The sequence below is a fragment of the Watersipora subatra genome, chromosome 8 (genome assembly GCF_963576615.1).
Source record: "Watersipora subatra chromosome 8, tzWatSuba1.1, whole genome shotgun sequence".
Lineage (NCBI taxonomy): Eukaryota > Metazoa > Bryozoa > Gymnolaemata > Cheilostomatida > Watersiporidae > Watersipora > Watersipora subatra.
In genome coordinates, this window is record NC_088715.1 from 1,895,621 (window position 1) to 1,910,107 (window position 14,487).

At 32.7% G+C, this 14,487-nt stretch overlaps 1 protein-coding gene across 2 annotated transcripts in view; it reads left to right on the forward strand.

Annotated features, from left to right (window-relative positions):
* LOC137401672 (cytochrome P450 2C16-like) overlaps positions 1–6,769 on the forward strand; it is a 31,130-nt gene extending 24,361 nt beyond the window's left edge. For both annotated transcript variants that reach the window (XM_068088130.1, XM_068088131.1), the window contains exons 8-10: positions 579–672; positions 2,854–3,063; positions 5,891–6,769. In XM_068088130.1, coding sequence (XP_067944231.1) covers positions 579–672; positions 2,854–3,063; positions 5,891–6,072 — 486 coding nt within the window. In that variant the 3' untranslated portion in view covers positions 6,073–6,769. The remainder of the gene's footprint in view (positions 1–578; positions 673–2,853; positions 3,064–5,890) is intronic.
* Positions 6,770–14,487: the final 7,718 nt, after the last annotated feature.

Sequence of the window (14,487 nt, forward strand, 5' to 3'; positions counted from 1 at the left end):
ATAGAATATTATAGGCAGCGGCAGCCTGATCGAGTTTATAAAGTTCATCTACCATTTGCTCTAGTAATATTAGTCATGGATAAAGGTAGATGAGGGTGAAGTCTCTTGCAGTTTACAACTAGCTAAATATTTATAGCAAAAGCCTTAATAGATGAATGATGAAAAGCAAACACTGCAGTTTTGCTACCAAATACTTTTATTTGGTTAGATTTTTAGCTTACTTTATTAAGTTAAGGAAAGACTTCACAACAAGGCCTTCTATATTTTGTCTTAAACATATAGCTTTGGATTATTGTCTCTGCTGACTGATAGACACTATAATGGTTGTAGAGCCATAAACTAATAAAGTTATATTAGTGTCGAACATATTTTGATACGTTTGAGAGTATTTGCTGATTAAAAATCATTATGTTGACTAACTTGGCGTTAACGCTATTTACATGTCAATCCCATAATGTCACCACTCTTTTCCAATATTCACATAACATCCTTTAGTTCAGAAAATTTAAAATTATGAATAATGATATACATATATAGATACAGCTAAGGGAAGCCAGTTATTTGATACGTTGTTGCAGGTGGTTGGAGACCAAACTTTTGACAGAAAACAAAAAGATAAACTCGTCAAAACTAGGGCGTTCATTAATGAGCTGCACCGTTACGCCTCTATCGGTGAGTACCAAAGCTACCATTATAGGTCTTTCTAGCATTGCACTCAAGAACTACGGCCATATGAGCTTGCTACAATTGATTGGTGATATGCTGAAGGGTCGAAGATATATTTATTTGTAAAGGTTTATTGCTAAAAGTTAAGGACCAAGGCTAGCTACACTCAGTACATTTCACAGAGTAATGCTTCTCCAAAAACATTAACAAATAAATTGTTTGGAATTACACCAACCTTACCACAAGTCTCAGAGAAAAGTTACTGGCTTTCTTATTTTAAATAAATATTAATTTTATTTACACCAATCAATATCATTTAAAGTAAATTAGACCGTGAGACAAACAACAAAAAACAGTCAAGTAGGTTGTGTGTATTGAAAGAGAAAGCTCTTTTTGCGTAACACAGTTTTATATTGTAAATTGGTAAGTTGATGGCGTCTGGTATAGGCGTGGTGGTTTTTTTAAGAAAGTAGAAACGTAATGGGGGTCAGACAGATTTGAGATACAGTTAGAGTACTTTAGACTGTTAGAGTACTTTAGACAGCAACTATCTTAAAACACATTCAGCTCTCCAGCATTAAGGGCGTTTGGGTCGTGATCTCGGTAATCTCGGTGAGTGGGGTTAAGTTGCATGTATCAAATTTGCGTAATAGTGATAGCAGGTTAGTAAACTCAATACCACATGTATCTTTTGTGTTTTAAAGTTACATTTATTTACACCAATCAAGTATGCTCTTTCAACATCTGAACTTTGCTTAACTAATAGAAGTTTAAAACAGTCTAAACTTGCCTTGCAAAGCCGTTGCTATGCAAAGTGGAGCCGTTGCTATGCAAAGGGGAGCCGTTGCTAAGCAAAGTAGAGCCGTTGCTATGCAAAGTCGAGCCGTTGCTATACAAACCGGAAATAATAAAACAATGTTTTTTTTCACTGACATGATAGTTGATAATAAATGATACTTTCGAAGAATACTTTGGCAATGTAACTGATGCAGAAACGTCTGATTAAAAGGATAAAGACAATTGTTATGTCCAATCAACGCCGAAGATGATTAGAAAGATATAATTGCACAGTTAAAAGAGCAAAAAGCCGTTAGAGTTCAGACTGCGTTAGAAAACTTCACTCACGAAAGCGCATCTCATGTGGTAACAGAAAGGAGTTCAGACTGCGTTAGAAAACTTCACTCACGAAAGCGCACCTCATGTGGTAACAGAAAGTTCAACCTTCCTAACCCCTCTCTTTTTTGTAAATGTTTCTGCAAATTGGGTTCAGAAGGCTCCAAGTGTATAACTCAGTTTTAGAACCATCAAATCAGTCTCTGCAGATATGTTTGCTCTGAACTATCCTGTACTGAGTCGGGTATTGCTATTTTTGCAAAGATTGAATGTGGATTTCATGCTAGTAAGCACGTAGTTTTTGCTAAAAAAGCTAACAATCCACTTGGACATTGTTGAGACTTAATTTGCTTTCTGGTGATAATACCCAAAACTCTTGCCAACACTTCTGATGCCTCTCGTATGAACATTTGTCCATCTGAATGACAGAGGAAAAATTAACAGGGAAGTAGCAAAATCCAGCAACATATATATCATTCTTTAACTTTGACTCTGTATGAATTATCACTAATAGAAAGATTTTAATTTAATTATTTATAATTAGATTTCATTGTATTGCCTATAATGTGAGAAGTACTTTTATGTTACACATTACGATATTCTTGTGCAATAATAATAAATCAAATTTTTTTGCAATCAACAAAATTTGGTTACCAACTTATAGCTAATATTATTTATAGACATAAATTATTTGGAACTTTGTAATTTAAATACGTATTCAGATTCAGCATCAACCTCTGTCCCAGAACCAATGTATTTGTGGTATTACGGCAAATTTTAGTAGTGGTTTCTACAGTGATTCTAACTGTAAACAAATAGTTATGTCAGTCGGAACTTCAAACACGATTTTCTTGGATTCATGTTTCAACTGTTTTAAAAACAATACACATAGACTTTTGACTATAAAATCAGTTCTAACCATCATAGAAAACAGAATTTTGCAAATAAATTTGTAAATTTTTTTTCTGTCAAGCTGAGCAATTATCTAAATTCTAATAATTTTCAACGTAACTCCACTTTCTGATATCATGACCCATTCAGATGTTGGTCCTAGCTGTTCATATTATTTTGTAGCGGTGACAACTGTTCCACATACCATAGTGAGACCGGCAGAGGTCGGAGGCTACACATTACTTCCAGCTGACCTCATAGTGGCTAGCCTGTTTTCCATTCACCATGACGAGGGCTACTGGAAGAACCCATACACATTTAGCATTGACAGATGGATAGATGAGGAAGGAAATCTCATCAAACATGAAGGACATTTTTATCCCTTTTCTGTTGGTAAGTCATTAAAAGCAACACTCAGTAATACCATATTTCTACAATTACTAAAATACTAACAAACTTTTACAATTAACCATATGAAAACAGGAAACAGGCCACGCCCTTATGCAGACAAGCAATGGCCCGCTCAACTTAGAATGCATTTAAACTTTACATGCAGGTAAAGTTCTCATCATCAGCTCTGAGGGTTGATAATGAGGAGGTTTATATATAGTTGGTACAGATGTTTGACTGAAAATTTTGGTAATTAGGAGAAGCGATTTTGAGCTTTTGTGCATTTTTTTAGTCCTATATTGGTGCTAAGTCCGCCATTCTGCTGCTAGGCAGAATAGTTTGATTCTTCATAAAGTGTCAGATTATCAGTGTGTCTATGACCTAGGTCTATATTAGTAGGTAGTAAACATCTACTATAACGGATCAAATCGACCAGAGTTTTTATAGAACCATTTGAAATAGGAAATAACAAGTGTTGTGTGAAACTTCATTTTTACAAAAACAAATGTATTTGATTTTTTCACTAGCTGTGGCTCTCAGCGTTGCCAGGGTGTGAAAAATCAGCCTATAAACTAAGTAAGCTAGTAATTCTAGTAAGCTAGTTGATAGGCGCTAGGCTTCTAATGGTCGTGGGCTATGACGTTGCATCAGCATTGTTGTTCAGCAACCGCTATTCTAATAATAGCTACAGCCGAAATGACAGACAGACAACAGACATACTTTGAAAAAAAAAAAGATAATTTGTGTGTAGTTTTAAAAACATAGTACCATTTCAAAGATTTCCTTGCTCTCAAACCCAAAACAGTCGGTGTACAAGAATCATGGTAATGATAAATAGTTGTTACTGATTATCTCCTTTTTTCATATTAGTGGCTATCAATAATAAGGTTTTACACAACATTAGTAGAACCTTTGTTGAAAAGCTATGTGTTAAAGAGGAGTTGTCTTCTCTAAACAAGTATTCTGGCTTAATTTAGCAAAAAAAACTGAACTGTACGGCTGTTTCATGGAATGTACTTAGTTAAACTGCACAAAGAAAATACAATATTAGAAAGAGAACAGGGAGTTTTTACTAGATAAATATGGCTTGTACTCAGGTATATTAGGGTAGTGGAGGGTGCTCGGAACTTCATAGCTATTCTTATTACATGTATATCCTTATTATTCTATTAATAGCGCATGAGTGAATGAGTGCTGAGCACTACCTTGTTTACTTATTTATCAACAAGTAAATTACATTATATACAGGACTAGCATTAAACCCGGCATTTTCGCAGTATTGAATCTGCGAAAAGTATTGTATCTAGTATATAGTATTGTATAGTATATAGTATAGTATTGTATGTAGTATAGTATCTAGTATTGCTGCTTGGCACTCTCTTTTCATTTTTACCGCAAATAGTTTCTTGGCAAAATACCATGAACGTGTTTATTGCAAACAATTGTTCTTTTGCATGCCAAGACGGATTCTTGCGTTTCTAATCAGATAGATTATAGCAAAATTTATATGAAAAATAGAAGCTTTAAGATTGCCAACTGAACATAGCATTGCTCTGAAGTGGGCCCGTTTTTTTTACATTAAATGAGAAAAATATATTTTATAATACATTTTATAACTCTTGCCTCACGTGAGAGTTTTTTAGATCACCTTTTTTATGATACTAACATATATTTTTCAACTTTGTACTGCGGGTGAGTTGTGTTATATCTGTCATGGGTTTCAGACTCGCACATAACATCCTGTTGAGCACTTTGTATACTATCTATTCTATACTCGTTCCTCTGTGTAACTGTTTTAAGGTCAGAGTTCTATAGTATATGAGATCACAGTTGAAAATATAGTAGATAGCGGTTAATAATATAATAAATAAAAGTTAAAAGTTGAAGTTAAAAATTTGTTGATTTGGTCTCTGAGAGATCAGAAATTCACGTATTGTCTAGTGATTTGGAAATCTATAGAAAATATCACAGAAATTTTAAACTTAGTTTAAAGGTCTGTAAATTAAAAAATATCAAGATTACAAGTTATATGTTAACCTAGATATACTGGCAGCGATTTTTTATATGTGCTCATTAACAAAAATAATTAGATAGCAAAGAAAAACCCATGAGTAAATTAATAATGTTGATAACCCATTTCTTTGAGCTTTCAATTGTTTGAACAACATCTCCGGGTCAGACGATTGGCCAATGTGGTCATGTCTGTCTGAGGAATGACAATTTTGACCGATAAAGTGGCAGCGGACGGCACAAGCAACACATGTTCCTTACTGAGTCATGAACTGTAATTTTCATTTGTTATTATTACTGTTAATAATGTTATACCAGTACCTTGTTGCAGGTATACCCATATTCCATATTCTCATGTGTTTACTGGATATGCCTATTGTACAGTATTGTAGCCTAGAAGTCTGTATGCAAGATAATATGGGCTGTTTAATGTATCGTACAATACAAAGCTTTCAATGTCCGTACATGGCTCAGTCTGTATTAGTCTGAACAAATGAGAGTCGACTGTAGTTGAAGACAATTATATTGTTGTGGGGTAACTACAGGTTTATGATGCTTTGGTGAATTTTATGTATGCTAATAACATAGAATATGTTACTTTAATTACATTGATCATACATAATATTTTATATATTTCCTTATAATATAAAATATAATATTTTAATAATTTATGTTATTTAATATATATCAATAATAAACAATACTATATTTGATTTATAATTATTAGTACTACAGAATATTATTTTAGTATATTATTATACAATAATCTTTTACAGAACAAAAATCTTGTTAATATCGTAACAACCTCATCTTGTTTTAGGTAAAAGGATTTGTCCCGGTCGCCAATTTGCAACAATAGAGGTGATGCTAATCCTGGTTCAATTTCTCCAGAACTTTTCATTTGAAAAGTTGGATGACCACCAAGAACTGACAGACGATTCGCTTGCTGGTATTTTGAGGACCCCCCAAAACTTTCCATTAAAAGTTGTCAAACGCCAATAGTTCATTTGAGTAATGTTGTTGCGAGTGCTGTCTAAAGACTTACTTGATATTACAAGAAAATAAACAACAACTTAGATATACATATCAAATTTCCAGAATGAATATCAATAGTTTAGTTCACTTATCGGTGTTTTGTAAGATTGTTGTACCCTCTGCTAACTAGATTGCTCAAACGAAGGCTCAGTTCTGAACTGTATCTCCTAATCTGCGTTTATGTTCTCTGCTACACAAATACTGCGTCAATGAATTTTTTGTTTGAGGGCTTTGAGCTACCATAGTCATCATTGCTGCAAAGATATGTAATGGATTTTTATATTAAGAGAAACAATTAGTCAGCATAAATGTCCAAACATTTCTACATTTCTGTCAATCTGATGAAACCTGCTGATTATCAAGCAGTCACTATAATTGGTTGCCTCTGTGAGGATTTAGTCCTGTTTGATAACATGGCAGATTTCTTTTTCTCTGTAGACATCTACTAATTTCCAAGCATATGTACCAGCCATGTAGAAGTTTACATAATATTCAACTATGCCAACATGCATGCATATGCACACACAAGTGTATGCAGTCAAACTATTCTGTACATGCAACAGTACATGTTTTGGTTGTGGAGTGTCTTATATCTTTAACAAATTATAGTTTTGCCGAAGTATATGTGGCCTTTTTGTTTCTGATACCCAATAAAAAATTTCAACTTGAACATTCTTAAAATTTTCTTTGTGCAAAATAGAGCGAAGAAGTGAAAAACAAATCAAAGCCAAAGAAACATGAAGACATAGATGAGCTCTCAAGTCTCTCTTTATACCTTTATTTCTCTTTGCCCCTCTCCTTCTTTCTGTCTCTCACTCGCTCACTCTCTTCCTCTCTTTTTCTCTCTCTCTCTCTCTTCCTCATTCTGTCTCTCTCTTCTTTTCCGCTCCCTCTCTTTTCTCTCTATCTTTTTACATTTCTTTCTTTCGCGCTCTTGCCCTCTTTCGCCTTATATTGCTCCCTCTCCCTCTTTCCCTCATTCTCCCTCTCTCTTCCTCTCTCCTTCCTCTTTCCCTCTCTCCCTTTTTTCTCTTCTCTCTCTTGATCTCTCCTTCTCTTGCTTTTACCCTCTATTCTTCTCTGGCTCTTACGCTCTCTCTCACTCTTTTCGATTTTTCTCCCCCTTTTTTTCCCTCTATTTCACTTATCGTATATTTCCCTCTTGTCTTTCTCTCTTTCTCTCTTTCTTCCCTTTCTCTCTCTCTTGTTCAATCTCTTTCTATCTCTCCTTTGCGCACTCTCCTATTTTCTCTTTTTTTCTTCTTCTTGTCTCTTGCTCTCTCTCTCTCTCTCTCTCTCTCTCTCTCAGTCTCTCTACTTCTCTCTCATTCACTCCTCTCTTTCCTTTTATCTTTTTCAAAATATATTTTTGATTTACAGATTTTAATTGATATAAATTGGTACACAGACCAAAAAATGAAAAAGTAAACCATGAGATTTGTATATAGATGTACATGTGAGTGTTTGTTTTCTGTCAGCCGTATGTTCATATATAACAATGAAGTTAAAGGAACAGAATAACCGCCTCACACAGGCATTGGACTGAAACAATTGTTAACAATAGAAAACGGGAGTTTAATTCACTGCACTCATCGCTTGCTGACTAATTAGCATACTTGAATAGTTTTAGCGTGGTCATGACGCGTAACAATTGTAAATACAATTATTGCAAGATGTGATAAGCGAGATGCGTGGTTTAATGGTACTGTACTAAGCTTCATATATATATATATACATATATATATATATATATATATATATAATAGTATAATATAATAAATAATAGTATAGATAATGTATATTTAAACTGTTCTGGTAGAAAACATCTTTGAGATAAAGTATTACTGCAATAATGAAGCACTGTGAGAAAATTTAAAAAGGTTTTTTAGACGGAAGTGTATTTGATAATTGTCCAGTATTGACTTGAGAAGAATACTTATGCAAAACTATTTTCTAAGGAATCTTTAGTTTATTGTAGCAGTGTAAGTTAGCTGCTCCAAAAGTTAAACATTAAGTTTTAAGACTCAATTTAAGCAAATTTCTCAGTGGTAATTGAGTTGCTTAGAAATGCTGTTTTATTTTAGGAAAACTCTGCTGTCTTCGCTGCTTCTGCTTATTCTAAAATAGTATAAAGGTAAAAGTACGATAACGTAAAAGAGGGCTGTAAACAAAAATGTTTGCATTGAAACAATTAGATCTGGGCATTTTACAACTAATGGAAAACTTGAAAAATTTTAAAAATGGAATTTTAAATGATGAGGTCATTAATTTGAGAGCCAACTAGTTTAAGATACACGTGTACTAGGAATATTAGTACAACATGGCGGCAGCAGCAGCTGTTGAATGCACTTCCAAACACATCTTCAGATGCCTCTTATGGTCAAGGTGAAATAATTTTATTAAATTGGCTTCAATCTTTTGCTTTTTGAAAATCATTGAGTCATTGGTCTTTTTTTGAACGCATTATTACAGTTTAATTAAAAACTTTTTTAAATGTCATGTAAAGAACATAACTTTCTGCTACTGAGTGTACCACATTTACTCTGGTAGGTTGTACAATAATGTAACTACTTAAAGAGATGAAATGATGCAACTTATGGCACAAGTTAAAAAATAACCTTTATCTTGTATTTATGCATTTATGTATTGTATTTATCTATGTATTGTATTTATGTATTTATTTAGGTAGTCGTTTACATGTAGAGCTGGTCATTGCTTTTTAACATGATTATAGAGTACAGAACTAGCGCAGATAATTACTTCCCAATATAACAATTGAACAAACTAAAAAAAAGTGCCACATCACATTTTCTGCTTACCACTTCCTGCTTATCACTTCCTGTTTACCAAATGACTCTTAACAGAAAACTTGTTATGTTTTAATTTACCACAAGTATATGCTCAGCTGCTATTGATAATTTCAGATATCGAACTTCGACACCCAACGCTGATTTTAACCTAATAGGCCTTGATTCTCCTCCTGATATCGATCAGAAATCGGCTAATGTTGTGGCCAAAATAGAATCCTATGGTAAGCTGTGTACTATTGGTGACCTTTATCTTGCTCTTCTCATCCAATATTCAAAGTATCAACCCGTTTAACGAGTAAACAGTTACTTCAATTTAGTAAAACTAACTAATTTGCTTGTGATTGCTTCTATATTTAATATTGAAACCCTTCTGATTTGAGTTTTTTCATTTTCCAAAAATATTTTTAAATAATTTGTGTAAAAGATGAAAACTATTAGAAATATCACATTTATAAATTAGCCAATGAACTGAAACGTGCAAATACTAAACATGTTTACTTTATAAGCATCAGAAGCTCGAGTGCAAAGCAATATCTTTACTTTTATTCTAAATTATCAAGTAAGCTATTTATCTATATATAGTTTGTTTAAACAAAAATCTATATATATTTATTTATCTAAAAATATATTTTTCAAAGTATGCCTGTCCGTCATTTTGGCTATAGCTATTGCTCACCCTGATTACTTAACCGGTCCGGTCACAGGTTTTCGATGCCTCTGTTAAGAAATATTTTTTGTAAGGTTCAATGACTAGATCTGGGGTTTATGTCATATGCAAAGTTTTGATAGATAGCGTTTAGTGGAATAGAGTAACCTTTTTTATACACACACTTCTAAGCAAGAATTGTTATTACTAATTCTACATTTTCATGATTTCAATTCGGTTTCCCAGTTTGTATTAATTGTATCATTACCAAAACACTTTTTAGTATAATCGTATCAAAACTGATTTAAGTTAGCTATTACTTGCTAATAATTTCACATTCAAGCTTTTTTATAATGGTTTTATTTTTTTTCCTAATGTATTCAAACTGCAAAAACACTTTTCTTCTAGGATGAGGTTTGAAAGTTAAAGTGGTAATTGTTGTTATATATTAAATAAACATATTTTTCTGTGCAAAAACTTTTATTACTCAGACAATGATGGGGATTTAACTAGTAAAATTATAAAAATGAAAATACCCCTTCGCAAAGATGATTAGCTTGAAAATTACTGTTGTTTTGATAAGCATGATTTTCACTACACCACACGATCTACTAACAATACTGTAAAATAATTAGGATACTTGAATAAGTCTAGCACTCTTGAATACCATGATTGCTTGTGAGTTCCTCGAGTATAAAGATCATAACCACAATTATCGCAAGCATGCTGCTTGGCCAAATGATATCGTGTTTGGTTTCACATCTGTGTGTCGGCCGAAAATACGGGTCCAATTTTTTGTGAGATGCAATATTTTCCTTAATACAAACAGAATGACAATCATGACTCGTATTACAGTAACGATGTAGACTAGTTCAAAAGTTTCACTGCCATACACCGTTATATTTACAAATTTAGCTTTAGGCCTGCTGCCAACCAATTTATTAAAAATTTCCGAGTTGGCCGCATGATATGTTTGCAAATTTTTCCGATTAAATCCTTACCTAGCACATTTTTGTTATATGTTTTATGTTACAATCAGGTTAACAATCATACCAATACAAAAAATTCAATACATCTGTACCATGTGCATTGCTAAAGCTATGTGAAGCGGCACTCGCTATAAAGCTATAACAGTTCTAATATTCCTTGCTCTTACAAAACTCATTTCACTGCCATCAGAGTCAGTGCTGTCACTTTCATTGTCTGAATATTTAGTTAATTCTGAATTGGCTGTAATGCTATCAACAAAAGCTATTTTGTTTATAACACGAGAAGTGCTTGCGGAAGCCAAAATAACACTAAATAGTTTGAACGCTAAAAAGAAAAAAATGTTCATTTTTTGGGTTATAAATTACTAGGAATATAGGCTAGTCTCATTAAGAAACTTTTGGACAACCCTGTTAATACCATAAGTGTACTAAATATCATTAGTTATGTTGTCAACGCTGTCAATACCATAAGTGTACTAAATATCATTAGTTATGTTGTCAACACCGTCAATACCATAAGTGTACTAAATATCATTAGTTATGTTGTCAACACTGTCAATACCATAAGTGTACTAAATATCATTAGTTATGTTGTCAACACTGTCAATACCATAAGTGTACTAAATATCATTAGTTATGTTGTCAACACTGCCAATACCATAAGTGTACTAAATATCATTAGTTATGTTGTCAACACTGTCAATACCATAAGTGTACTAAATATCATTAGTTGTGTTGTCAACACTGTCACTACCATAAGTGTACTAAATATCATTAGTTATGTTGTCAACACTGTCAATACCATAAGTGTACTAAATATCATTAGTTATGTTGTCAACACTGTCAATACCATAAGTGTACTAAATACCATTAGTTATGTTGTCAACACTGTCAATACCATAAGTGTACTAAATATCATTAGTTATGTTGTCAACCCTGTCAATACCACAAGTGTACTAAATATCATTAGTTATGTTATCAATATTGTCAATACCATAAGTGTACTAAATATCATTAGTTATGTTGTCAACACTGTCAATACCATAAGTGTACTAAATATCATTAGTTATGTTGTCAACACTGTCAATACCATAAGTGTACTAAATATCATTAGTTATGTTGTCAACACTGCCAATACCATAAGTGTACTAAATATCATTAGTTATGTTGTCAACACTGCCAATACCATAAGTGTACTAAGTATCATTAGTTATGTTGTCAACACTGTCAATACCATAAGTGTACTAAATATCATTAGTTGTGTTGTCAACACTGTCACTACCATAAGTGTACTAAATATCATTAGTTATGTTGTCGACACTGTCAATACCATAAGTGTACTAAATATCATTAGTTATGTTGTCAACACTGTCAATACCATAAGTGTACTAAATATCATTAGTTATGTTGTCAACACTGTCAATACCATAAGTGTACTAAATACCATTAGTTATGTTGTCAACACTGTCAATACCATAAGTGTACTAAATATCATTAGTTATGTTGTCAACCCTGTCAATACCACAAGTGTACTAAATATCATTAGTTATGTTGTCAATATTGTCAATACCATAAGTGTACTAAATATCATTAGTTATGTTGTCAACACTGTCAATACCATAAGTGTACTAAATATCCTTAGTTATGTTGTCAACACTGTCAATACCATAAGTGTACTAAATATCATTAGTTATGTTGTCAACACTGTCAATACCATAAGTGTACTAAGTATCATTAGTTATGTTGTCAACACTGTCAATACCATAAGTGTAGTAAATATCATTAGTTGTGTTGTCAACACTGCCAATACCATAAGTGTACTAAATATCATTAGTTATGTTGTCAACACTGCCAATACCATAAGTGTACTAAGTATCATTAGTTATGTTGTCAACACTGTCAATACCATAAGTGTACTAAGTATCATTAGTTATGTTGTCAACACTGTCAATACCATAAGTGTAGTAAATATCATTAGTTGTGTTGTCAACACTGTCAATACCATAAGTGTAGTAAATATCTGTAGTTATGTTGTCAACACTGTCAATACCATAAATGTAGTAAATATCATTAGTTATGTTGTCAACACTGTCAATACCATAAGTGTACTAAGTATCATTAGTTATGTTGTCAACACTGTCAATACCATAAGTGTAGTAATTATCATTAGTTATGTTGTCAACACTGTCAATACCATAAGTGTACTAAGTATCATTAGTTATGTTGTCAACACTGTCACTACCATAAGTGTACTAAATATCATTAGTTATGTTGTCAACACTGTCAATACCATAAGTGTAGTAAATATCATTAGTTGTGTTGTCAACACTGTCAATACCATAAGTGTACTAAGTATCATTAGTTATGTTGTCAACACTGTCAATACCATAAGTGTAATAAATATCATTAGTTGTGTTGTCAACACTGTCAATACCATAAGTGTACTAAGTATCATTAGTTATGTTGTCAACACTGTCGATACCATAAGTGTACTAAATATCATAAGTTATGTTGTCAACACTGTCAATAACATAAGTGTACTAAATATCATTAGTTATGTTGTCAATATTGTCAATACCATAAGTGTAGTAAATATCTGTAGTTATGTTGTCAACACTGTCAATACCATAAATGTAGTAAATATCATTAGTTATGTTGTCAACACTGTCAATACCATAAGTGTACTAAGTATCATTAGTTATGTTGTCAACACTGTCAATACCATAAGTGTAGTAATTATCATTAGTTATGTTGTCAACACTGTCAATACCATAAGTGTACTAAGTATCATTAGTTATGTTGTCAACACTGTCACTACCATAAGTGTACTAAATATCATTAGTTATGTTGTCAACACTGTCAATACCATAAGTGTAGTAAATATCATTAGTTGTGTTGTCAACACTGTCAATACCATAAGTGTACTAAGTATCATTAGTTATGTTGTCAACACTGTCAATACCATAAGTGTAATAAATATCATTAGTTGTGTTGTCAACACTGTCAATACCATAAGTGTACTAAGTATCATTAGTTATGTTGTCAACACTGTCGATACCATAAGTGTACTAAATATCATAAGTTATGTTGTCAACACTGTCAATAACATAAGTGTACTAAATATCATTAGTTATGTTGTCAACGAATAACAAAATTAAGTTACTACGCAATTGCTAAAACATTCACAAAAATGCGCACACAGCAGTAAAAAGATTAAATTAGTCAAATTCCTCAAGCAAAAAACTTGGCCATCGGCCACTAGATTATCTGCTACTGTTTAAGTTCTTGAGCGAATGTGTAGCATAAGAAGTGAAAAATGTTTTTCAACAACCTGTTTTAACTGCCTTTCAACTTTTGAATTATGCGCTGACCAGATACACACAAAAATAAGCAAAAGCTTTCATTTCATTTATAAGTTAGATTGGTAAATATTGATTGAAAATAAAGTTTCTGCGCAAAAACCTTTTAACTATCCGTGCAATTCCAAGCATTTAGCTAGTATCATTACAAACATTTAAGTTGTTTACTCACATTTTGTCATAACTTGAGGTAAACAGATATTCATTTTCTTCACTAAAAATTTTATGCATTTTGTAAAATGCTTTAGAACACAAACCACCTTTTATTTAGCCTACTATTAAAATGCTTTGTTTGTGCCCATGCGTGATCTCAAGTCAGTGCAGGTTGTGAGTGTATTATCATTATGGTACTGCTTTGTTTGTGTGCATGCGTCATCTCAAGTCAGTGCAGGTTGTGAGTGTATTATCATTATGGTACTGCTTTGTTTGTGTGCATGCGTCATCTCAAGTCAGTGCAGGTTGTGAGTGTATTATCATTATGGTACTGCTTTGTTTGTGTGCATGCGTGATCTCAAGTCAGTGCAGGTCGTTAGTGTATTATCATTATGGTACTGCTTTGTTTGTGTGCATGCGTGATC